The sequence below is a fragment of the Rattus norvegicus genome, chromosome X (genome assembly GCF_036323735.1).
Source record: "Rattus norvegicus strain BN/NHsdMcwi chromosome X, GRCr8, whole genome shotgun sequence".
NCBI lineage: Eukaryota > Metazoa > Chordata > Mammalia > Rodentia > Muridae > Rattus > Rattus norvegicus.
Window position 1 is genome coordinate 70,853,125 of NC_086039.1, and position 27,128 is coordinate 70,880,252.

A 27,128-nucleotide genomic window follows, 5' to 3' on the forward strand; every position below is an offset into this window, starting at 1 on the left:
GAATTTCCAGACTGGGCATGGTGGCACATACTTATAATCTCAGCACTAGGAAGTAGGAGACTGGCAGATCACCAGGATGAGTGGATGTATGTATGTAGGGGTGTGTGTGTGTGTCTACATATATGGATACATACACATATATAGCCAGCCTAGCCTTCTTCGAGTGATTTGTCTTAAAGAAAATGTTGAAGATCCCTGATACATGACGTCCAAGGTTGTCCTCTGGACTCTACATGCACACACAAATATATGCATACATACCCAAATACACAAATAGAGAGATCATAGGGTCTTTTTCTTTGAAAGGAATCATTAATATGAATATGGTTAAGTTGAGCCCAACTGATAAATTACTGACTCTGTGACAAGCCCCATGATCAAAATCAACTTGGAAAGGGTTTATTGAGCTTAGGTATCCATATCACAGCCCACCGTGAAGGCATGTCAAGGCAAGAAGCAAGAGCTGAAGCAGAAAGTACAACAAAGGAGCACCTGGCTACAGGTGTCACTGCCCATATCGATCTGGTTTGTCCCTTGTTAATCATTAATTGAGGAAGTGGCTCACAGACATGTCCACAGTTAAGTCTGATGGATGCAATTTCTCACTTGAGGTTCCCTCTTCCCAGATGACTTTAGTTCGTGTTAAGTTGACAGGGTAATTGGAAAAAGTATAACTTTGGTCATATTTTGACTAGGTGTTTATACAGTCTGGTTCTGAGTTTGCTGATTTGTAAAATTGATTCTCTTTGGTTTTATTACCTAGCCTGAAGAAAATTCGTGGCAAAGTATGGAAACAGAGAATATCTAGCCCTCTGTTCAACACCAAACAATACACAATGGAATTAGAGCGGCTGTATCTGCAGATGTGGGAGCATTATGCAGCTGGCAACAAACCCGACCACATGATTAAGCCTGTTGAAGTCACTGAGTCAGCCTGAATAAAGACTGCGCACAGGAGAATTGCCCCTATACCTGAGCCTCAACCTTCTGGGGGAAAGGGAACTAGATAACATGCTTTATGCTTATCTGTATAGTACTGTGTTGCAGATGGGTGATATATAATGATAATAGAATAGCACAGCCAGACTTGCTTCCTGCATGATAGGGAGAGACAAGAAATAAGAAACTACTATTCCACAAGGAATCTCTAGAGTTTTGCAGCAAACAGGTGGTGCACAGGTCTGGAATGTTTGCTCTCCTTTGGTCTTCCATGGATGCTTAATGTGGAGGGAGATAGAGATTAACCAGCCATTTTGTGATTCCGTGGATTGATCAAATCTTCTGATCCTTTATTTTTTTCTTTATGTTTTGGGGTTTGAAGCTTTTAAAAATGTTTGCTTTCAGGTATTTTTTTTTCATGTGAAGTGATCTTGATTCTTCTGAGATGAGGTTTTAAACTAAAATGTTGCTTCCTGTTTTAGTGTCTGAACTCTGACAGGGTGACAGGGACCTTGCTGGTGTAGTCTTTTTATAGGTTTTATAAACCACATGAGCCTATATCAGTCATTTTAGTGTCTGACCTAATGCTTGGCACTGTCAGTGCTTTGTGTAGATGATGACTTAACATTTTTCAGCCTGTTTTCCACACCCCGCCCCCCAGCCTCCATTTAAATTCTCCTGTGACTGCTAACAAAACCAAGTCTGCTTTCAGACATCCCAGAGTGTTTCTCTTAAACACGCCATCTGGTGCCAAATGAAAATTCTTAGGAGTGAATATTAATCATGAAGGTCACAGTTGTGGTACTGTTACTGATAATAATGTAGATTATTTTTTTGCCTAAGTTTTACCTATTTCACCAGTGTTTCAGCCCTTGACTGCCCCTCCTATGCTGCTTCCAAAAGTGATAGTGTGTGATAAGATTTTTACCTTCTTTTCTAAAGTTTGTTTTTTTTTTTAAAGTGAGTCCTGTTCTTCCTATTTCTTTCAGCAGAAATGAAATCCCAGGTAAGTATATAAGTATTCGAATATTTGATTAGTAAGTTACAGTTATCTCCAGTACATTAAATAATTTTCACTGACAGATTTAGAAGTGAAAGCTCTGAAGAACCATCTCTCTATCCAGGCAGTTATTTTTAGACTGTGTTAGGATGTGTTGTCCGGACTTAGTTCCAAAATCTATGGATTCAGCCTTGGTAGCAGTGAATTTGTACCACCACTTGGTTTAGACTACAAATTAGACATTGGCCCTCGTGGAGCTTGAATTCTTGATGGTAAAAAACAGTTGCATTTCAGTAAAGGGTGGAGGGCTTGAGGCTTAAACATATGAATATGTTTGTACTGCTCTACTGCACTTATACTCTCCAGTCACAGATCAGTTTTGTCTGTTAGTAGTGCTGTAGATTATGTCCTTCCAAAGCACCTAGGCAGTGCACCTATTCTGTAGTTGCAGCTCTTGCCTGAATGTACCTTAGCTGACAAATTATTGATAATTAAGAACTTGAATTTGTGATCCTTACTGCTAATTAAAACCTAAGCAAAGAGTCTCATGTAATTCTGATAGCAGAATTGCATTGTGATGAACTGTGTACCTTTAGTAATGTAAATCAAGGAACATCAGTTAAGAGATTTCTTAATTTATTTTTTAACTGAATAAATATCAGTTAAAGATTGCCAGCATGGTTACAGGTAAACTGATTTTCAAAATTCACTGAACTACTCAATGCGGGATTGGATAATAGACTTCCAGTGCCGCTAAGGCTGAGATCTGTGGCCATTTACACAGCACATCATTCCTCCTATAGGAATGAGCTTTTTTCTGGCACGACAAGTAGCCATTCTGGTTAAAGCTTTGCTTATTGTAACAGGCTTTTATTTCCAGGTAACCTGTCTGTGGAAGACTTAATTCTGAATAGAGTAATAGATATTACTGGAAACTGATTTGTTTTTCTTTTCTATTATACTCTGCTTTATTGAAAAAGTAAAGCATTTAAAATTGTGCTTCAGAAATTCAGATGTTGTCTTGCGATCTTTAAACAATAAATGGATGATTTCCCCTTAACATGGTTTGGTGTATTTTGTCTCATTATATTGAGTATTACTGATGAAACCTATGATTGAATAGCTCAAAACAGTACAAAGAAATGTTTCCTTATTTTAAGTTGATATTAGGAATTAACATTGTTTTCTTTCTGATGGGGAACATTGGAGATAACCACAGAGCCCCAAATACCTATATAGGGTTTTGTGGGTTATTGTTCACCTTCCATTCTGAGGATTACGCAGACCAAGCAAGCACATTGATATTAGCTATAACTTAAGCCTTATAGTCTCATTCTTTATATGGACTAGTCTTTTTTAGGTATTTACAGACAGAACTATTTTCCCTCTGTTGTGTACAATCTCAGCCACAAGTTTGGCTTCTAGTTTTTTCAGAGACATAAAGGGAAAACATTGGAGCTGGACAGATTGCTTAGCAATTGAGAGCACTGGGTGTACTTCCGGAGGCCCCAGGTTCAATTCCCAACATCTGCTTTGCAAACTGTAATTCCAGATCCAGGAGATCTGACTCTCTTTTGGCTTCCTTGGGTATGCATTTGGTGAACAGGTATACACACAGGTAAAGTACTTATAAAATTAATGTGCATCTATACACATGGAGGTAAAACTCATACACATATTTTTTTTTAAAAAAAAGGGAAATAGGGGTAGGGTGGCATATGCCTTTAATCCCAGCACTTGGGAGGAAGAAGCAGGTGGTGGCCAGCCTGGTCTGAAGAGCTAGTTCTAGGACATATAAAAGTATACAAGACCAAGATCTGGCTTGAAAAACAAAAAACAAACCCATGCATAGTGCATGCCTTTTAATCCAAGTACTCCAGAGGCAGGTTGATCTTTGTGAGTTCGAGACCAGCCTTGTCTACGAAGTAAGTTCCAGGACAACCAGAACTGTTACACACAGAAAAACTTATCTTGAAAACAAAACAAAATTGGGAAATGGTTGTTTCAAGTAAACTTTCAGCTGTTTTCCTTACTGACTTTATTGTGCCCCAAAGCCCTAACTTGGATTTGTGCTTGTTGGAATCTGGGAGCCATGAGACACAATGATTAATAGTTTTGGGATCTGTGTGTTCTGACATAACTATAAGCCCAGCACGGGGAGGGTGAGACAGGAAGATTACCGGAGGTTCAAGGACATCCCAGGCTAAAGAGTGAAACCCTGTCTTAAGCAACAGAGATGGTGTGGGAGGAGAGGTTGACTTCATCACTAGTTAGACAGTGGTATGGGGTGAAGTCAGGTAGCCATTGGAACCTATACTTGACCCTCATTGTCAAAAGTGCATCATCTGTCTCATTCGGCTCCTGCATTCAAAGAACTGCCCGACAGATTAAAATACATTTCTATAACCTTCAAACTGCCTGTAATTTACCTTTTTGTGTGTTGATTTTAAACAGGATTCCATGTAGCCATAGCTGACCTTGAGCTTCAGATCCTCCTATGATGTTAAAGAGATCACAAGCCTGTGCCACCGTGTCCTACTGTTTGTTTTTGGGTTGTTTTGGTTTTGGGTTGTTGGTTGGTTGGTTGGTTGGTTGGTTGGTTGGTTGGTTGGTTTTGACAGAGTCTCACTGTATAGCCTTGGCTGGCTTCAAACTTAACCTTCTGAGACCTGGAATTACAGGTATGTGCCAATGTGCCACCATACCTGACTGAACTGTTCAAGAGTTTATTTGAATCTTAACTTTTATTAGTTTTCTATTCAGTTTTTCCAACATTGTTCAGATTTGTCTTGAACTCTCCTCCACATTTCAAGTGCTGGGAAGTATAGGTATATAGTATTACCCCGTGTGTGTGTGTGTGTGTGTGTGTGTGTGTGTGTGTGTGTGTAAAATTTTGATTATTTGGGAATTTTCCATCATGAATCCTAGTCATACTTCTCAGTCTTCCCAGTTCTGCTTCCCTGCTCTTGTGACTTCCCCTACAAAAAGAAAAAAATAAGTCCAGTTTGTGTTGCCTATAATATAGTCACTGGGGCATGGTCAAACTCCCAGTAGCCAGCCCCTTAAAGAGAGTGAGTCAAACACTGAGATTAAAGAGGTGTGTGGGCTTGGGGTCTAAGTTTCTATGTTCATGCTTGCTCAATGAGCATTTTATTTCCTGAACTATCTTCCCTGGCCCCAACACTGAGTTTTTAATTGTTTAGAAACAAAACTTTTGTCCAGCTGGGCTCCTGGGCTCCTGGGCTCCTGGGCTCCTGGGCTCCTGGACTCCTGGACTCCCAGGCTCAAGGAATACTTTGGCCTTAGCTTCCTAAGTAGCTGGGACCAGGCTGGCATGCTAGTGCCCTTTGTGCTGGGCTCAAGTACTTTAAAAAAAAGATTTTAATATTTTTATTTTTAGATTTATTAGGTTATTTAGACTTTATTTTTAGATTTATTTTATATGAATGTGGTTTTGCTTGCATATGTGTCTGTGTATCGTGTGTGCCTGGTGCCTGAGTATGTCAGCAGAGGGCACTAGATTACCTAGAACTGCAGTTATGGGTGGTTGTGAGACACTGTATGGGTACTGGGAATTGAACCTGGGTTCAGACCCTGGAGAAAAAAAAATTGGTTAAACTTCCCAGTGCCCATTCCAAACTCCAGGGTCCTGAACCCAGGAATCCTCTGTAAGAACAATTTCTCTTAACCATGGAACCAAGCATCTCTCCAGCCCCTCACATACTTTTTTTTTTTAAACAAGACAGGTTTCACTATGTGGCTATTCTGGAACTCCTTATGTAGATTCAGTAGAGTCTGTCTCCCTCTACTCCCCAAATCCTGGGATTAAAAGTTTTAAAGGTCTGCACCACCATGCCTAATTCCCCCAGTTTTAAGCCACACAGAACACCTAGAGCAATGTCTAGCAACTAAAAGCAAATCCATAGGATGTTTCTTTTGTATTGTATGGCCAAACAAATCGTGAGGTATATAGGTGTCTGCCAGAGGAAGGAACAGTGTAAAAAGCACCGGCTTTTTCATGTGTTTGGAATGGGCACTGGGAAGTTTAACCAAATTTTTTTTTCTCCAGGGTCTGACAATTCTTGATGCCAGCACCACAGTTCCGTGTTGCTGGATGGTTTTTTGGCTAGTCCTCTTTTATCTACCGGTCTAAATAGTCTTTTTCTGCAAGTGTTCAGGGTAGTTGGAAGACAAGATAGACGAACTTTTTAAACATTTGTGAGTTCAAGCAAGGTAGGTCACCTGGCTTAGTGTCGCATACCTTTAATCCCGGCACTTGGGAGGCAGAGGCAGAGGCAGAGGCAGAGGCAGAGGCAGAGGCAGAGGCAGAGGCAGGCGGATCTCTAAATTCAAGGCCAGCCTGCTCTAAAGCCAGTTTCAGGACAGCCAGGACTACACAGAAAAACTCTGTCTCAAAAGAATAAACAAAAAAGAAAATGAAAAAAAATGCAATTTGGTATTTTTCAGTTACTAGAAAGTTGCTAGAAACTGGACATAGTGGCTGCACATTTGTAATCCCATGCCTCCAAAGGCAAAGACAGGATTACGGTGAATTCCTGGCCTCTCTGGCCTACATAGACCAGATCTCAAAAACAAAATGGGCGCGTGGATTGTTCGAGACCTTTTAGCCGTTAGCTGCTGGTTCGGGCTTAAGTTACAGCTCTATATTCAAATGGCGCACTTGGGTGATGAACAGTGATACCTCGTACAGGAAGCACTGGAGCTGGTATCAGAAATTCATAGTTCTAGAATTCAAATTTGCTTTATGATCATACGTAATAGGTGGGGGCAGAAAAGGCGGGAATACGTCAGTTCCCATGTTCCCCGGGGGCACTGCCCTATAAAAGGCGCTGCTCCGTGCGCGCCCGTTTCATAACGCTCGGGGGAGCCGTTGGTGGTTGTGAGCTGTCGTCGGACACGGGAAATCAGGTAGGCAAATGGTGGGGCTAAGGTGGGCACTGGTCTCATTTTAGTGTAGTGGCTTTAATGAAAAACACCACTACAGTGGGCCTTCGGTTCTGTGTAGGAACTTGGCAACCTTAGGACTGATGCCCAGCGAGACCGTTTTTTTCCACAGAAAAAAAAAGTGCCGAGTGGGGCCGGGAGTGTAGCTGAGGCCTTGGGTTTGATCCGAAGGTCTTGAGAAGTTTCTGAGGAACAGCGGTGCGGGGTGGACAGCCATTAAAAACCGGAGTGGGGTGGTCTTGAGAAAGTCTCAAGATGGTTGTGAGGATGTGGCGTGTCGGGGCGAAATATGGCCGACGGCCGATTGTTAGACGGCTGGTCTTGAGAAGGGCGTGAGAAAGGGGGCAGCGGTGGGACACAGACGACCTAGAAGGCCAGTGGAGGGATGCAGGCGACTGAGAAGGCAGACAAGGGGCGGGACGCGGACGACCGGGAAGGCCGAAAAGGGGGTGGGACGCGGGCAAAGGTGGACACGGGTGAAGGTATAGGCCGAGGCAGGATAGTGGCGGGAAGCGGATGAAGGTGTAGGCCGAGGAGGGGGCGGGACGCGGGCGACTGAGTAGGCTGAGGTAGGATAGTGGCGGGAAACAGGCGACTGGCGTAGGCTGAGGCAGAGTCGTGGCGGGAGGTGGGCAATGGGCAAGGCCGACAGGGGGCGGGACGCGGGCGACAGAGTAGGCTGAGGCAGGATAGTGGCGGGAAACGGGCGACGGTGTAGGCTGAGGCAGGATAGTGGCGGGAAACGGGCGACAGAGTAGGCTGAGGCAGGATAGTGGCGGGAAACGGGCGACAGAGTAGGCTGAGGCAGGATAGTGGCGGGAAACGGGCGACAGAGTAGGCTGAGGCAGGATAGTGGCGGGAAACGGGCGACGGCGTAGGCTGAGGCAGGATAGTGGCGGGAAACGGGCGACGGCGTAGGCTGAGGCAGGATAGTGGCGGGAAACGGGCGACGGCGTAGGCTGAGGCAGGATAGTGGCGGGAAACGGGCGACGGCGTAGGCTGAGGCAGGATAGTGGCGGGAAACGGGCGACGGCGTAGGCTGAGGCAGGATAGTGGCGGGAAACGGGCGACGGCGTAGGCTGAGGCAGGATAGTGGCGGGAAACGGGCGACGGCGTAGGCTGAGGCAGGATAGTGGCGGGAAACGGGCGACGGCATAGGCTGAGGCAGGATAGAGGCGGGAAACGGGCGACCGTGTAGGCCGAGGCAGGGTCGTGGCAGGGCGTGGGCAACTGGGAAGGCGGAGGGGAGGTGGGACGCGAGCGACCGGGAAGGCTGACAAGACGCGGGCGATGGAGTAGGCTGAGGCAGGATTGTGGCGGGAAGCGGGCGACGGTGTAGGCCGAGGCAGGGTCGCGGAGGGACGTGGGCGAGGGGGAAGGCGGACGGGGCGGGATGCGGGCGACGGAGTAGGCTGAGGCAGGATATGGGCAAGACGCGGGTGACGGTGTAGGCCGAGGCAGGGTCGCGGAGGGACGTGGGCGAGGGGGAAGGCGGACGGGGCGGGACGCGGGCGACGGAGTAGGCTGAGGCAGGATATGGGCAAGACGCGGGTGACGGTGTAGGCCGAGGCAGGGTCGCGGAGGGACGTGGGCGAGGGGGAAGGCGGACGGGGCGGGACGCGGGCGACGGAGTAGGCTGAGGCAGGATATGGGCAAGACGCGGGTGACGGTGTAGGCCGAGGCAGGGTCGCGGAGGGACGTGGGCGAGGGGGAAGGCGGACGGGGCGGGACGCGGGCGACGGAGTAGGCTGAGGCAGGATATGGGCAAGACGCGGGTGACGGTGTAGGCCGAGGCAGGGTCGCGGAGGGACGTGGGCGAGGGGGAAGGCGGACGGGGCGGGACGCGGGCGACGGAGTAGGCTGAGGCAGGATATGGGCAAGACGCGGGTGACGGTGTAGGCCGAGGCAGGGTCGCGGAGGGACGTGGGCGAGGGGGAAGGCGGACGGGGCGGGACGCGGGCGACGGAGTAGGCTGAGGCAGGATAAGGGCAAGACGCGGGTGACGGTGTAGGCCGAGGCAGGGTCGCGGAGGGACGTGGGCGAGGGGGAAGGCGGACGGGGCGGGACGCGGGCGATGGACTAGGCTGAGGCAGGGTCGTGGAGGGACGTGGGCGAAGGGGAAGGCCGAGGGGCGGGGCGGGACGCAGGCAACGGGGAAGGCCGAGGCAGGGTTGTAGCGGGATGTGGGCGACGGGGAGGGGCGGGGGAGCGGGAGAGGCATGACGCGGGTGATGGTGTAGGCCAACGCAGAGTCGTGGAGGGATGTGGGCGAAGGGGAAGGCTGACAGGGGGCGGGACGCAGGCAGCAAGGAAGGCCGAGGCAGGGTTGTGGCGGGACGTGGGCGACAGGGAGGGTCGGGGTGGGGGGTGGGGCGGGATGTGGGCGAGAGGGGGCAGGATGAGGGCGACGGGGAAGGCCTAGGGGTGGGGGAGATGCGGGTGACGGGGAAGGCGGGGGTGGGGGACAGGACGCGGACTATGGAGTAGGCCGAGGCAGGATAGTGGCGGGATGCGGGCGATGGCTGAGGTGGGACAACCTGAGAGACAGAGAAGGCAGAGGCAGGTTGGGGGCGGGACACGGACTATGATGGTAGAAAGCCAAGTTGGGGTGGTTTTGAGAAAGTCTTGAGGTCATAAAGAAAGGGGTTCAGGGTCGGGACTTGGATGACTGTTTCGAGAAGGTCATGGAATGGGAGAATGGCATCTCTGAACAGTAAAGCTAGTGACCAGCATTTTCAGGCAGTTCCGGTCCAAAACTGGTGGCATAGTGGACGGGTGGAGTAGAAGGAGGAGGTAGAGTATGGGACAGGGACAATGTCGGCTTGGGGCTGGCCTTGTGCTTAGTCTTTGCATGCTATAGGAGAATGGTGCAGCCCAGCCCATATGTAGTTGGGAGGCCACAGCTTCGTGAAGATGTCCCAAGAGGGAGGAATGTTGCTATGTTTGGGGGTGTGGTGGGAACTACCTGATAAGGTGAGGTTTAGGTAAGGGAAAGAAAGGGTTAGGATGACCATAGACATTGTAATAGTTAGTGGCCTAGCAGGAGGAGCGGTTGAAGCCTGATTGGTGGAAGTTTCCAGAGGTGAGGAGGGCAAGACACCAGTTTTGTTTCTAGAAAGTTCCAGAAAACAGCGGCAGCTGGGGGGCGGGGCGCAGGATCTCACTGGAATGTTGGAGAAGCCTGAGGTCTGCACAGCCAATCAGAAGCTGAGGAGACAGAGTGGCTGTTGCATTGTGGGAAGGGCTGTTGCGATGCAGCTCACTCTTGTGGGAGGGGCTAGGGAGTCCTGCTTCGTCTTGTCCTAAGGCCCCATGTAGCTCCCTCTTGTGTGACTAGGCCAGTTTAGAGTGAGGACTAGAAAGATGATGCCCCACCCCTGCCTCAAGCCGGCCAGCCTGAGCCACAGCTAGATAGAATTCGGCTGCAGATATGACTTCTGCTGTGGATGGAATGCCATAAGAGCCACTTTAGGGAGAATAGGGGTTGAGCAATTGCTGATTAAAGACTACTCATGTTGAAATAAAACTGTTGGTTAAATTGAGGTCTATCTTCTCCTTTATTCCTCATCAATGTGGCAATTGAAGTGGATTAAGGATATGCTTTTGGCTTTTTTAAATAAATCTTTTTGAGATAGGGTTTCCCTGTGTGTGCAGTTTAGGCCATTTTAGAACTCATTCTGTAGACCAGGCTGGTTTCGAACTCAGATCGGCCTGCCTATGCCTTCTGATTTGCTTGTTTGTTTGTTTGTTTGTTTATTTATTTATTTATTTATTTATTTATTTTGGCTTTTCAAGGCTTTTGGGTTTTTCCTGTGTAACCTTGGTCTCAAACTCAGCAATCCACCTATCTCTACTTCTCCAGTGCTGGGATTAAGTGTATATGCATCACTGCCTGACTTTATTGGTTTTTTTGTTTTTGTTTTTGTTTTGTTTTGAGACAAAGTCTCTAAACAGAGCTCTGGCCATCTAGAACTGACCAGGCAGGCTAGCCTTCACTTTACAGAGATCTATCTGCCTCCTAAATGTTGGGATTGAAGCAGTATACCACCAAACCTGACTTAAGATTTTTAATGTGTAGTTTTTATTGTTTGTTTGAAACAGGGTTTCCCTGTGTAGCCCTTCCTGCCTGGAATTTGTTCTGTAGACCAGCCTGGCCTCAAACTCCCAGAGATCCACCTGTCATGTCCTTCCAAGTGCTGAAGTTTCATACATGCACTACTGTATGTTTGGCAGCCCAGTTTTTACTCTTTTTTTTTTTTTTGAGACAAGGACTAGAAATGTAGTTCAGACCAGCTTGGAACTTGTCAGCAATTTAAACCTGCCCCACCTGACCCCTCGTGTGCCAGGGTTATTGGTGTACTTACAGCTCAGCTTTAAGCTTTTTTCTTTTCTTTTTTTTTTTTTTAGAATTTAGGTACTGGTATATACCTTAATCCCAGCACCTCTAAAGCATAGGCAGTTAGATTTTTCTGAGTTAGAGCCAGCCTGGTCTACAAATAAAAATTCTAGGTCAGACTGGAATATATAAGGAGACCCTGCTGTAAATTCTCTCTGAGCAGTGGTGGTGCACATCTTTAGTCCCAGCACTCTGGAGGCAGAGGCAGAGGCAGATAAATCTCCCAAGTTTGAGATCAACCTGGTCTATAGAGGAAGTTCCAGGACAGCCACAGAAAAACCCTGGCTTGAAAAACAAAAACAGAAAATTATTTTCATTTAGTGTTGTGTGTGTACTTGCATGTGGAGCTCAGGGGATAAATTCTGTAGAGTTGGTGCTTTCCTACCTTTACATGTATTCTGAGCTTTAGACTTATGTTGCCTTTAGCTTTGAGCTATCAATCTCACTAACCCCAGCTATTTTTTTATTAACTTGTTTTTTTTATTAACTTGTATTTTTTTAAAATATAGAATCTCACACTAGGTTATCCAGATATGTCTTCAACTCCTGGTTCAAATGACCTCGGCAATCAGACTGTATTTGTGTGTGCACATGTGTGTGAATATATACATACACATCTTATTGCCTAGCAGCAGTGGCACATACCTTTAATCCCAGTACTCAGAAGGCAGAGGCAGACAGACCCTGTCTTGAAAACAACAAAAAAATGTTCCTTAGGGGCTGGTACTGCTTTTGCAGGGGACCTGGGTTCAGTTCACAGTACCCACATGGTGGCTCACAGCCATCCTGAAATCCAGACCCAGAGGATTTGATGACCTCTTTTGACTTCATTGGGCCCAAAACACACATAAAAATAAAATATACTTAAAATAACAAATAACCAAAAAAAATCTCCTAAAACTTAAAGGAAACAGGTTGGTGGAAACAACACTGGGAAGGCTAAGTTGACAGGAAGCTTGTTAAATATTTGAAGCCAGTCTGATTTATACAGGGACTTCCAGGTCAGCTTGAGCTACAGTATGAAATCTTGTCTTAAAAAAATTAAAGATGGGTGAGTTTTACATTATTTATTATAATAGACTATTTTTCTTAATCTACAAAGAAAGTAAATGGGGGATTTTTTTTTTTGGAGAGTCAGTCTTCTCTGTCTCACACAGGCTGGACCAGAGTCTCATTATATAGTTTATGCTGGGCCCAAACTCTTAGGGATCCTCTTGTATCAGACTTCCAAGTTCTGAGATTACAGCATTCATCACCACACTCAGCTTGTCTTTTAAAAGAATACATTATAGGGGCTAGGATGTAGCTCAGTTGGTAGAGTATCTGCCTACTCTGCATCAAACCCTAGGTTCAGTCATCAGCATTGCATTAAAGCTGTGCTTGGCAGGCGCACTACTGTAATCCAAGTCCTTAAGAGGGGGAGGTAGGGGGATAAAAACTTCAAGGTCATCTTCTGTTATATGAGGATTTAAAGCCAGCCCAGGATCTAATCTAAGACATTATCTTTATTTTGGTTTGGGGGGGGGGGTAAGGTTTTGCTATTGAGACCAACCTGAACACATATAGGGCTTAAAACATCTGGTCTTGCATTTCAGAAACTGGTTGTTCCCAGCATTGATACTTTATGTCCTATGTTGTTGGTAGTCATCATTTTAAAAAATCTTTTTTTCCCCACAGTTATATTCTTAACATGGATACAAGCAGCAGCAGTGAAGAATGTGAGTAGAACCCTCTTTCAACAGTAATGTGCATGTTAAATGTCTTTGTAAAGATAAATGAGATTTGGGCACTTGATTTGGTTCTAGGTTTGTTCTCTCTGGTGTTCTCTCTCAATTGTTAAAGTTTAGGTCCCTGCTTTCAACAGCAGGAATATCTTCATGTTTCGATTATGTGTTGTTTACTTCTTTTTGGTTCCTGAATCTTCTTTTATTTCCTGTCTGTCTTTCATGGGAAATATAAATTCTTCTGTCTCTTCTATTTCCCTCTCTCTCTTTGTTTTTTTATTGCTGGACATAGAGTCTAAGGTGTGCTAAGTAAGTACTCTATCACTGACTTATGTCCCCAGTCTTAGGGAAATGTAAATTTTACTAGCACTAATTTATAAACTCATTATCAGGAGTAAAAGGCACGAGTTACTAGATTTTATCATGCTTCTTAATGCTTTTTCTCTTTTTGATTTAGACATGCCTGAATTGCCAAGGCAGAGAAAGGCCAGGTAAGTGGGAGAATTGTTGAAACTTGACCTTTTTTTTTTTTTTAGTTTTTGGCTTTTTTGAGACAGTCTCACTCACTATGTAGCCCTGGCTGTCCTTGGACCATTCTGTAGACCAGTCTGGATTCTAATAGAGATCTGCTTCCTGATTGCTGGGATTAAAGGTCTGTACTACCATGCTTGGCTAGTTTTTGGCTTTTTGAGCCTGAGACCTTCTGTGTAACCATGACTGATCTGGAACTCACAATGTAGATAAGGTTGCATTTGAACTTGTAGCATCTGCTTCTTATAGGTATACACCATCATGCTCAGCTAATTAGTTTTTCAAAATGTTTTTGAACCATGATTTTCCAATCTCTATCAGTCAAAAAAAAGTAGGCATTTTCCCTGATATTTTCTTCTGTGATCCTGCCTCCAGGTGATCTCATGAGTGTACTGTGATTATATTGGTGCCCAATTCAAATAGCTCACTGTAAGAAAATTAAGGTGCTTAGCTTAGCATTTAGAGTTTTAGTAATCTGGTCCAGTAGGTTGTAGAAAAAGCAAGTGAGGAATGGATAAAAGTGGGGTCAGAACCAAAATATGATCATGTGCTAAAAATTAAGAGAAGCTTTCTTTTGATAGAGTCTCTATATAGTCCTGGCTGTCCCATAACTCATGTAGACAAGGCTGGCCTTAAACTAGCAGAGATCACCTAGCTTCTGCCTTTTTTGAGTTCTGGAATTAAAGGCATATGCCACCATGCCCACCAAGAAGACTTAAAAATAGTTATCTTTATGTATATAAGCATTTACCTACTTTTATGTATGTGTGCCTAGTACCCATGAAGTCTAGAAGAGGTGTTGGACCCCCTGGAACCAGAGTTATGACCAATTATAAGCTACCATGTGGGTGCTGAGAACAAAACTAGGGTCCTCTGCAAGAGGAGCAAGTGTGGAGCTGGAGAGATTGCTGGCTAATAGCACTGGCTGATCTTCCAGAGGACCAAGATTTGATTCCCAGCATCCACATGGTGGCTCACAACTGTCTATAACTCCAGTTACAGAGGATATGATTCCCTCTTCTGGACTCTAAACACTCTGCATGCACATAGTGCATACACATACATGTAGGCAAAACACCTATATACATGAAATAAATAATTAAAAATGATAAAAATTTTTTTAAAAAGAACAGCAAGTGTTCTTAATTACTGAGTCATCTTTCCAGCCCATAGAAGTCAGACTCTTCTGTTTGTTTGTTTGTGTAAGGATAGAGTAGTAAGTAGGATAGCAAAGGTTTATCGACATGGCAGTTTAAAAGAGAACATACATGGTAGAAGTCAATTTGGCTTGGTATCTATAGTGGATACAGAACAATATTTTTAAGTATTTGTAATGATTTTCCTCGATCATAAAAATATTTCATGTCTAGGAGATCGATCACTGGGTTAAGGTACTTACCATATACGCCTGATAACTTGAGTTTATTCCCCAGAATCCATGTAAAGGTGAAAGGAGAGAATTAACTTCATGAAATTATTCTGTAACTTTCAAATGTGTTCTGTGGCACTTGCATTCCTTTCACATGTGTGCTGTGGTGCTTGTATACCTACACATACTCCACACCTCTCACCACAATGATAATTTTTAAAAGTATATCATACAGGATGTTCATACCTTTAAACCTAGACCTTGGAAGGCTGAGGCAGAATTTCTGAGAGTTCTAGTATTTCTTGGTCTAAAGAGTATGTGCTGGCTAATTTTATGCCAACTTGACACAGGCTTGAGTCATTTGAGAGGAAGGAATCTCAATTGAGAAAATGTCTCCATAAGATCAGGTTGTATGCAAGCTTGTAGATTTTTCTTATTTAGGAATTGATGTGGGAGTACCCACCACCTGTGGATGGTGCCATCCCCTGGGCTGGTAGTCCTGAGTCCCTATAAGAAAGCAGGCTAAGCAAGCCATGAGGAACAAGCTACTCCATGATCTCTGCATCAGCTCCTGCCTTAGTTTCTTATACCTTTTTCTATTTTTGCTTCCTTCAGTGATGAACAGTGATGTGGAAGGATAAGCCAAATAAATTCTTTCATCCCCAAATTGCTTTTGGTTATAGTGTTTCATCACAGCAATAGTAACCCTAAATAAGACAAATTGGCACCAGGAGTAGTTCATTGCTATGACAGATCTGACCATGTCATTTTGGGGAGGATTTTGAAAAGAGTTTGGAACTTTGGGGGGATTTTAGAAAGTCAATTGAGTGTTTAAAGCTTGGTGAACTCTGTTCTGTGTGAGCTTGGAAAATAAGTGTTGGGAGAAATGCAGATAGAGACTTTGTTTGTGAAGTTACAGAGGGAAGATTGGAAGTCACCTAAAGACTGTATTGGGGCTTTCGCATATTTTGAGTTAAGAATCTGTGGTTCTGGTTAGTGGGGCTGAATTGGCGGTGGTGAACAAGATACCAGACTTACTAAAGTAAAACCTTTGTTATGCTGGGATAATTGATGCTGGTTAGCTGGAACTGAGAAATTAGCAGTGATTAAGAAGAAATCAGCATCCTTGAGGTGAAATCTTCTGGGAAGTGTTCTTAGAATTAGCACACAGAAGTGGTACTTTAGAAGTGGCCAAGACTGTATTTTGTGCTGGCAGCAGAACCTGGTCTGAGTCACCCACTTGGTATTTTTTATGAAGTTATGGAGGGCAGCTGAAGCTTGGCACTGTGTAGCAGGACAGAATTTCCTGAAGAGAACCCAGGAGAAGGCTATTGGAGAAAATTCAGCCAGTTGTAGCATGAGACCCTAGCACTGGAGATGCCAGTGTCATGGAACAACCACCAAGATAGCAGCAGCCTTGAAGTAGATCCATCCAGACAAGCTAGGCATGCTGCAGAGGGTGGAGCTGGAGAAGTGGCCCTTTGGAGGAGCCTAGAAGATCATGACTGGATCCCAGACATTAGACACCAAATTATTTGCACAGTTGGGAGTTTGGTTTTGCTTTATTCAGATTGTGACTGTGTACTGGTTTCTTCTTGAACTAAGAAGGTACTTAATACAACTTTGATTTTACAGATTTAAGAGATTTTGGAACTTACAAAGACTTTGGATATTAAAAGAGACTAGATAGCTGAAAAGAGACTGAATTTTTTAAGTGTTTGGAATTTTAAAGACTGGGACTTTTAAATTTTGGAATGTTTATATTACAATGTTTATTAATATGTGATTTTGGTGATGAACAGGAAAGGGAAGGTTATGGCTTAACAGTGATATGTTTGTGTCAAGTTGACAAGGGGTCAGAGTGAGAACCTTTCTTTCCTCTGTGGCTTTATACTCTTATACAAAAATGTGTCTCAAAGTTGATGAAGAATGATAATCTTCCTGACGAGTTTTTCGCTTCCACCAAAACGATTTGAGTACTGGCACTCTGACAAGACCCAGTTTACTCTCAGTACCTGACAGATGCCTCTTTTTGGAAGGTTGTAAGAGGGTAAAGGTGTGTAGAGAGATGGAAAATCAGGAATGATTGAAAGAGTAATTCCAATGAAGGGGTACAGAGTTGGTGTAGGAAACAACCAAAACTTAACAAGTTGATCCTGTTTGTTGTAAAAAAAAATATGAAAAAATGCCCTGAAGAGAAGAATACTGTGTTCATATATTCTTTTGTCCCCCCCCCCCCCTTATTACTTAGCTGTGTGGTGATTGACTCGGACTCTGACAATCCCCATGATGAAAACAGTGCTAAGATCTGTGAAATAAGCAGTGAAGGCAAGTATCATCCCTGTTTGGAGAAACAACTGAGCTCTGAAGCCTTATTACATGTGGCAGTTTTAGAATCTGATTCTGCAAACTTTAAGTTTGTTATGCTTTCATAGCTGGTGCCACCATTCTTTCTCCATCATGTGCTGGATGTTGATATGACTAGGTTCCCTACACCTTGGTTTCTTTCCTAACACAGTTACTACTCTTCCTGCTGCCTTTGACTTTGGATAGAGTTCTGTCTATCTAGAGCTGTGCTCCTTCCTCTTCCTCCTTTTCCATCCTTTATAGGTGGGAATGACAAGGAAGAGGAAAGTGTAAGAGTCTCTACCTTCTTTCTAGCTTGGTGGAGATTGGGCTTGGGAGAGATTAACAATTAAACAGTGCCAACTACTAATCTCCATATATTATTGTATAAGGGAGTGAGTTCCAAAAGGTTAGCCAGGCCACAAATGACTAAATAAACAAATTTCTAAGCTAGAGAACTTTAACTTTTGATATACATGAAATACCACTTTATTGAAGCAATTGCCTTTTTTTTTTTTTTTTACTATGACTACAAGGCAGCAGATTTGTGTTTAGGAACAACTAAGGTCATGCTGTTTAGACAATGCTATTTCAAAGTGGGCATAATACTTTCATTGCTAATGTATCAGTTAATTGCTCTCAGTAAAATGCAAAATAGAGGGAAAATTGATTTTTAACTGTGACTTAGAATGTCCAATTACTCAGCCACTTTTAGTTTAATTTGTGCTCAATATCCTTCTGATGTCTGTATGTAGAGTGAATAGGAGTGTATTTATAGATGTCTCTTGAATTTCAGATGAGTCTTCTGACACTGATCATTCCAAAGGTCAGAAGCTTCCAATAATTATTATTGATGATGATGATGGCAACCCCGGTGGTTCGAGGGATTCTGAGCAGAAAAATGATGAGTGCCAAATGCCAGTACTTGAAAAAGAGGGGGTTGAATGTATTGGTTCTGGTCCCACTTCACCTCATGATGTCTGTGAAATATGGGATCTTTGTGGAAGTTCCAACCAACCATCAAGTGAGCCTGAGCCAGAAGGGGAGCTGGAGCCCAAGGGGGAGCCCGAATCTGAGGTCAAGGGGGAGCCCAAATCTCAGCCCAAGGGGAAGCCCAAATCTCAGCCCAAGGGGGAGCCCAAATCTGAGGTCAAGGGGGAGCCCAAATCTCAGCCCAAGGGGGAGCCCGAATCTCAGCCCAAGGGGGAGCCCAAGGGGGAGCCCGAATCTCAGCCCAAGGGGGAGCCCAAGGGGGAGCCCGAATCTGAACCCAAGGGGGAGCCCGAATCTGAACCCAAGGGGGAGCCCGCATCTGAACCCAAGGGGGAGCCCGAATCTGAACCCAAGGGGGAGCCCGAATCTGAACCCAAGGGGGAGCCCGAATCTCAGGCCATGGGGGAGCCCGAATCTGAGCCCAAGGGGGAGCCCGAATCTGAGCCCAAGGGGGAGCCCGAATCTCAGGCCATGGGGGAGCCCGAATCTGAACCCAAGGGGGAGCCCGAATCTGAACCCAAGGGGGAGCCCGCATCTGAACCCAAGGGGGAGCCCGCATCTGAACCCAAGGGGGAGCCCGCATCTGAACCCAAGGGGGAGCCCGAATCTGAACCCAAGGGGGAGCCCGAATCTGAACCCAAGGGGGAGCCCGAATCTGAACCCAAGGGGGAGCCCGAATCTCAGGCCATGGGGGAGCCCGAATCTGAACCCAAGGGGGAGCCCGAATCTCAGGCCATGGGGGAGTCCGAATCTGAACCCAAGGGGGAGCCCGAATCTCAGGCCATGGGGGAGCCCGAATCTGAACCCAAGGGGGAGCCCGAATCTCAGGCCATGGGGGAGCCCGAATCTGAACCCAAGGGGGAGCCCGAATCTCAGGCCATGGGGGAGCCCGAATCTCAGGTCATGGGGGAGCCCGAATCTCAGGTCATGGGGGAGCCCGAATCTGAACCCAAGGGGGAGCCCGAATCTGAGCCCATGGGGGAGCCCGAATCTGAGCCCATGGAGGAGCCCGAATCTCAGGCCATGGGGGAGCCCGAATCTCAGGCCATGGGGGAGCCCGAATCTCAGGCCATGGGGGAGCCCGAATCTCAGGCCATGGGGGAGCCCGAATCTCAGGCCATGGGGGAGCCCGAATCTCAGGCCATGGGGGAGCCCGAATCTCAGGCCATGGGGGAGCCCAAGGGGGAGTCTGATTCTGAGGCCAAGGGGGAACCCGAGCAAGAAATTACAGCCGAAGAAGCCAAGAAGAAAAGGGCTGCATATCTGCTGGCACAACAAAGGAAAAGGAAGAGAAAGAACAGGTTCATATGTATGTCATCTAGTAAGCCACGTAGGAAACGTCGTAGGGCTAACCCACAGGAAGTGCCCAGCCTGCCAAGTACATCTGATAATCTTAGTCTTAGTACTCCTGATGAGCCAGGACCATCGAGCCAGCCTGTTCATCCTCCCAAAGGCATGGCTTTAAGGAAAGGGAGAGGCAAAGGGGCAAAGGCACGCAAGTAAGAAGGGTCTTTTTGCAAATGGGGTTGGGGAGCTCCAGTGTCCAATTTCTTATGCTTCAGTATATTAGCATTTACTGTTCAGTCCTCTTGGAGTGCTTTTTCCCCTGAATACTCTGTCCAGAGGATATCCTGAGTCATTACCCCCCAAACCTGGACTCTGGATAATTGTCAATTTCTCCTTGCAGCTATAAGAGTGGCTCCTCCCCCTAAGTCCCCAGTTTTAGAGTTTTTCTCAAGTATTGTAACTTTACCAAACTTCTTCTCAGTAGTCTGTTCTTAAGAAGACTCTTTATGATTTATTCAGAGAGTCTATCCTGGTGAGTGGCATGTAACAGATGTTTAATAAATTTGTTAAATAAACGGCACTATTGGTTCATAAGTCTCCGGTTGAAGTTATTGGTACTGCGGTCTTGGAAGAAGGCAAAAAGGCAAAGGTTTGACTTATAAATTGGGTGAAGGTGCTGCTGGGGATATGGACTATATCATATTGTGGTTCTCCCACCCTCATAGATAGTTGGATGATCCATGAGGGCAAAGGGCCAGGGGGTGGGATGGGATTCAGAAGCCCTGTAAGTACATATGGTGAATGATCACACCAAGGCCAGCTGTGGGGACTCAGATTTGAGTACCAAAGTGCCTCATTAGCATGGGGAAGCATTTCAGGAATCTCAGATGCTAGCTGAACAGGTTATTAACAGGAGAAAGGAAACTGATCCAGTAATCAAACTAAGCTACAGGACATTCCTCAGGTAGAGGCATGTCTAGGGGCTTAGAATTTCTCAAAGAGGATCAGAGGAGAAGCCCTGCCAATGAAGCACCTCTATATTGCACCAAGCTTAGAGGCTATCCAGTCATGGTAGACTTTGACCTTAATTACAGTTTTCCCACACTATACCAATCTTTAGATGATACTTGTCTTAGATGCTCATGCAACCTAGCCTCCAAGGACCCTCGTGATAGTTTGCTGTACCTGTGACAGTCTTACTTAGCTCAGTCTGCTAGTAGCTGGTGGTGACTCAAATGGAGCCACTCAGAAGGTAGCAGTATGCAGCCTGCCCATGCAGCCTTGTTGATAGGTGCTGCCTTGTGACAGCTCTTCTTGAGCTTCACTTTCAGCTGCTTGATGGTACCAATTTTCATTGTACAAATCAACTATTGTCCTTTCAGCTGATAGTGAACACAATTTGGGAGCCTTCTCAGAAAAAGCACATTGCAGTGAAAGTTGAAAACTGTTAGACTGGATTTGTGCTGCTCACATGCTTGTATGGAATTTACACATTTTCATTTGCATGTTCATCAGTCTGGTGGAGACTGGAGACCCCAAGAGGATGGAGTCTGGCTGAATGAAGGTTTCTGACCCTCAGTGGATATGCACATGCAGAGTGATGAGGTCACCTGCTGGTTCCCCTCCTCCTCTCCTCTCCTAACCATCCAGCCAAAGGGACCAGGCCTATGTGCTCTACTTAAATCCTAGTAGTTAACCAGCAGAGTGTTCCTTCAACCTCACAGCAGCTCTGGCCTCTGAAGCTTTGTCTTTAAACTCAGGTCAAAGGTGGACATAGCCTCTTCACACTGATACAAACCAACATTGTTGAATGTGATAGCACATTAATCCCAGCAACTTGAAAGGCAGAGGCTGGACAATTAGGAGTTTAAGGCATACATATCAAGTTCAAGACCAGTCTGAACTACATGGTACTTTGACCTCAAAAACCAACAAGGCAATTACAGAGAAGAAGGTAGAGCTTACATGTTTTGATCTGGGATGGGAGGGAGGGTAGTTAAAAATGTTTTCTGGGTTTTTCTAATGCTTTGCATGAGCACACTTCCCCTTCTGTATATAGGTTTTTCCTTTGTTTGGTAGGATTGGGATTAGAGCCCTTGGGCTTGAACATGCTGGCAAGCACTCTGCCACTGAGCTATATCCATGCTATCCTGTGAATTTTCAAAGCATCACTGACTCAGGAAAAAAAGTGTTAGGGTGAGGTAGATCGCTTGGGAGTTCTTTTATTTTCATTAAGCTATAGGGAGCTATTAGAAACAAGTGATTGCATGGGCCAAAGACATGTTAATACTCAAGCTAGAAGTCAATTTTCCCATTTAGGTTCTAAAATCTTATTTTCCCCTTTAAAATATGATTTTAAATGTTATATATGGTTTTACTTCCACTCAGTAATGCACACTTACATCTGAATTATCTTACAAGAGAAAGAACATACTTGAAGCATATTCATGTATGTGTGAGAGCATTTTGATTTGTGTGTGTGTGTGTGTGTGTGTGTGTGTGTGTGTGTGTGTGTGTTTTGTTTTTGTCTTTTGGTGCTAGGGATGGGACCAAGGCTTCACATAGACACCCACAAGTGTTCAACCACTGAACTATTTCAGCCTGGTAGTACTTTCAAGCTTGTATTTTTAGAGAAAAAATTTCAGGGAGTGGAAGGGAAAGTCGTATGTCAGGTGTGGCGTAGGGGAGATCAGCTTAGATCTGAGAGAAAGGCTCTGTGTCCCTGTCCTTTTTGTCTGCTGAGATGATTTAGGCAGCTTACCATGTGCTCTCCTACCCCTATCAGCAAGGAATCATCTCTGGGTTCTATATACATATTAAGCTGTTTTCTCTATAGGGATGCTTGTCTTGATAATATTCAGGTTGCTTTGCTAGAGACTGACAAAAGAAAGGAGACACTGCCTCTTAGTGTCCTGTTACTACTCTTCATCTAAAGGTGACCCTCCAGTTTGAACTTTTGCCTGTCTTTTATTTCATTGCTCTGGGAGTCTTCTATGGTGCTTCATATAGTTCCTGTATAAGCTGCTTGCTGGCCATAGTGTCCAATATATCCAGTCTGAGGGTCTTGTTGGTCCTTATAATGTGCAGTCCATAGGCTTTGATGGAAAGTTTGCTAAGCCCCAAGGCTAGCTAGGGCTTGAAGCCCCAGGGACCCTGAAGGGACAGTACTCTGGTATTCAGGTCCCATTCTCTACTGAATCTGGCATATAGTACAGGTTTTCATCTGATGCCTTTGCAGATACATACCTGCTTTCAATATTAGGCAATTGAAAGCAGAAATGTTTATTGTCATTTGAATTGGGCTTCGACTCTTGAGAATGTTAGGGGTTCTAGCAGCTACTCACACACCCTTGCTGAAAAAGGTCCTTCTCTACAAGAGATGGGTCTCCTTTACTAGGATGCCAATGCCTTTGTCTTTGGCATCCATGTGGTGGGTAAACTGAGGCAGGCAGCTATTGGGGGTCAGTGCTTAGAGCTGCTGACCCGGGTGGATTCAGATACCTATAGGAGCTGCTGCCAAAGGCAGCCAGTGATTAGAGAAGCTCAGCAGACTTTTCTCTGAGTGAAAAAAGCTTAATTTACTGGGGCTGGCACTCTCTGGCCAGCAGGGAAACTATGAACTCTTTTAACTCCTTGGGGCTGGGAGAAAGAGAAGGAAAGAGAAAATTTAAACACACACACACACACACACACACACACACACACACAGCGAGAGAGAGAGAGAGAGAGAGAGAGAGAGGAGAGAGAATGGATGAAACAAAAGGCAGAGTCCAATAACTTCATATATACAAATATTCATGCACACACATACATACATACATGTATACAGACCTACAGACAGTCATATACATAGTCACACGTAGAATGGTTAGAGCAAAGCTCCAATAAGCAGGCTCCAAATATTCCACACATACATAAATACACACAATTGGTGGATGGAAGGAACAATGTTCCAGACCCGGTTCACACAAGCTTCATATAAACACACATAGTCCATGGATGGGAGAAACAATGTTCCAGCCACACCATACCATACCATTTTTATTCTTTCTTCCATTGCTTTTATATCCCAGCAAAATTAAGCAGTATACAATTACAATGTGATTATGTTTTAGTTTCCTTCTGGTGAATGACTATGAAAAAACTGTTTTCAAATACATTTACAAGAAATAACATAATACAGGTAAAGAAAACAAATTATTCTTAGAAAACCTATGTACATTCATAGCTAAGCAACTTGTTACAGATTAGCAAAGTGTAAGCAAGCACGGTAGTTTTCTCAGCCAGTTTCTCTTACTGGCAGGCAGCAATTTGCATTTACAAAGAAGTAATTATTTTATTATTTATCTTTAAAAGTAGTCTTGCAAGAATCTTAAAAGAATCCCAAATCTAAACTTTTACATAAAAATCAGTAATATCTACCTTAAATTATTAAAAATATGTATCTACTCATCAGCAATTCTTTTTTTTTTTTTGGTTCTTTTTTTCGGAGCTGGGGACCGAACCCAGGGCCTTGCGCTTCCTAGGTAAGCGCTCTACCACTGAGCTAAATCCCCAGCCCCCTCATCAGCAATTCTTAATCATATCAGGAAGATGAGTACAAAATGGGTGTAAGAAATCAATCATTACCTGTCCAGCCTCACTGAGAGTCACTTCACCAGTGCTGCTATTGTTCTAGGTCCCTAGCTTAACTACTAAGAGTATGCCTTTCTGAACTTCAGTTTGTTCCCTAAGAGTTTCTAAATCAGAGCCAGTAGTAAAAACATCTCAACCTAGCTTCACTAACAACTTTATTTTTTCAAATGTTTACTAAGGGTGGTAGTCATTGTTGACAGTCTACCTCTCTAAATTCTTTTCTAGGGTGGTGATAGAATTTTTAATCTGCTCCAGCAGCATTGCCTGAAGGAGATCAAGCATTAGTATTATGAGTGCCATAGATACTGTCCAGTAGTGACTAAAAGCCCCCTTAAAGTTTAATAGAACTCTTAGATTAAGAGGGATGTGAGGGCAGTAAGCAGAGCAGAACTCCATAACAGCATAAAGTTCTCAGGACACCATAGTTCTCAGGGCTGTGCCATACTGAGGTCCACTCATGTGGCTGTGGTAACCCGTGGGCTGCATTCCATGAGTTCTAAAGCCATTTGCCGTTCTGATGGTTCTGTGTATTGGAGACTATTCACAAAGATCTCTGGCCTGGTCAGGTGGGTAGGTCCAAAGGAATGGGAAAGGACACAAACAGGGATGGGCAAGTGCCTCCACCACCGCTGCTCTGATGCCCTGCTGCCCCAGCAACTGCTTTTGCTCCAAGACACTGCACTGGCTTCGCTGAGCTGAGCAGAGCTGGGCTGAGCCAGGGCCTGGCTGTCAGTGAAGGGAGTGCAGGGGAGCTTCTGGAGGTGAAAGCTTCAAAAGAGTGTTCTCTTCCCGGCAGTGTTACAGCTCTTGTGACAGATGCTCTCAGATGACAGAGTAATTCTTACACACTCCTTTATTCCTTCTGGATAGGATCTTATATATAGTTTTGGGGTGGGTTGGGGTCTGAGAACAGGTGCTTCCTCTTGGCTTGGTCTGAGATGTTAGGGATGCCTCATCTTCATGTGGAAGGGCTTGGGGGTGCTGCCCCTATGTGACTAATGGCTACAATTCTATCAGGACTGGCTATATGACAGGGGCCTAGTGCTGGGAGCAAATGAATCTGCTACTGCCCCTTCAGGGTCCCCAGGGCTTCAAGCCTTAGCTCAACTTTACCAGGCTTCCTCTCATGGTCCACTGCCGAACACCATTCCTCCTGCATGACCCATGGCCCTAGGGAGAGTCATTCTCTACTGGGGAAGGTTATCCTCTTAAGCCAACCTTAGGAAGGAGTAAAACCTGTTTAGTCACCCAGATCATCTTCATGTCCCATATTAGGTTTAGAATTTAAGATCCTGGCATTAGCTTCCTTTGTTTTGTTTACCTTTTCCTTCTTTGCTTTCTCCTCATTCCAAGTTCCTTACACAAGGTTTTATTTTACAATTCAGTAGTTAGTAACTTCTGGAAAATTCTCCCATCTCAGGAGCCTGTGAAGTCAGAAACTCACCATGTTCCCATTTCTTTTTCTAGCTCTGTGGGCTTGTCTTTCAGACTATGGATTGCTCTAGCCATAGTTTTTAAAAAAAAAAACCTAGGCATGGTGCCACATCTGGTAAATCCCAGTAGTAGGAAGGATAAGGCAAAATGATGGCCATGAGTTTGGGGCCAGCCTTGCATACATGGCATTAGTAATCATAAAACCATCTCCATTTAAATCAGTAGCGATTGAGCAATAGTGCTTTTTATGTTCAGCACTATTCTTGGTGCTATTTGAGGTACACTGAAATATGGGACAGTGATAATGGCTTAATGGAAAACATGAGAGATTTGGGTCAGAAGACCTGTTGTCTCTGACCTTTGGGCCAGACACCTCTGAGTCTTCATCTTCAAGACAGAGATGGAAACAAACAGTAATAACTTCTTGGATGGGTGGTTATGTGAATTAAATATGATGCAAAGAGAGGTTCTTTGCAAATAATAAAATACCATTGATGTTTCTCAGTAAAGGTAGAGATGGGGTCACTCTGTCATGGGAAAAAATTGACACTGAAGTACAAAAGTGGGAAATCACAGATCACTCCAGGGGATGTTTGAGTTGCCCACTTTGGGCAGAGTAACCTTATTGACTCAGACCTTGAATACCAGGCCAACTGGGCAAGGAACAGCCAGAAGGAAAGAAAATTAATCTGGAGGTGAGTGAATAGTTGGAGTAGAAGGGAATGAACCTGGTTGGAAAGAGCACAGTTAGAGCTGTTGTAGAGAGGGGAGGATGGGGACTTGATTAGAGAGATGATGACCTTGTGTTGCAAAGGAGATACTAACGGAAAGAGCCCATAGTGTGGAAATAGTAGTCCACTTCCCAGTTAAACACAGGGTAAGGGAAAAATGAGCTTCACATACCTCTGAGGTTTTCAGCCAGTTATGATGAAATTTTGATTATGGGGCTTGTTATGCTAAATATAGACTCATAAATTTGTTGGAAATTTGCATTGAATAACTATAAAATAAGAACGATCAAAGGAGAGCTGTAGGTACAGTGATCAGTCTTGAGGTTGAAAGCTGGCCTTATACCTTTGAGACTTCCAAGAATAAAGAGAGAGACTGTGAAGGAAGCTTAGGAAATAAATGTTCTTACCTAGTGAGCATGTATATGTGTATGCGTGTATACATTCTCCTATTACCTTACCCATGCAAAAATTCACTTGAGTTTACCTTTGTAGGAAGTTTATGTGCAGAATACCTGGATGATTCTTGAATATCATTGAAAAGTTAAAACAATACTCTGGAAGGAAGTTCAAATAAGGAAGAACTGGCTCAGAAAAAAATCTACACACTACTTAACCACACTGTCTTTGATTGAAAGGTAGAATAAATGAATAAACATTTATTTATTGAATACCTCTTGTATGCCAGCACTCTCGGCTGCTGCACTAACCATGTGTACTTCATGTCCCAGACATGTGTTAGTTTAAGCAGAATTGGATCACTCCATGGATGGTGGTTTAA

General features: G+C 44.7%; 2 protein-coding genes across 4 annotated transcripts in view; both read left to right on the plus strand.

Annotated features, from left to right (window-relative positions):
• Positions 1–2,999, plus strand: part of Ogt (O-linked N-acetylglucosamine (GlcNAc) transferase) — a 44,807-nt gene extending 41,808 nt beyond the window's left edge. For all 3 annotated transcript variants that reach the window (XM_006257057.5, NM_017107.3, NM_001398715.1), the window contains one exon: positions 764–2,999. In XM_006257057.5, coding sequence (XP_006257119.1) covers positions 764–938 — 175 coding nt within the window. In that variant the 3' untranslated portion in view covers positions 939–2,999. The remainder of the gene's footprint in view (positions 1–763) is intronic.
• Positions 3,000–5,234: 2,235 nt separating this feature from the next.
• LOC102548506 (retinitis pigmentosa 1-like 1 protein-like) lies at positions 5,235–20,139 on the plus strand. The gene is made up of 5 exons (XM_006257115.5): positions 5,235–6,868; positions 12,978–13,018; positions 13,482–13,515; positions 17,176–17,252; positions 18,067–20,139. The coding sequence occupies exons 2-5, from the start codon at positions 12,991–12,993 to the stop codon at positions 19,764–19,766; spliced, it is 1,839 nt and encodes a 612-aa protein (XP_006257177.2). The 5' UTR covers positions 5,235–6,868; positions 12,978–12,990; the 3' UTR covers positions 19,767–20,139.
• The last annotated feature ends 6,989 nt before the right edge of the window (positions 20,140–27,128 follow it).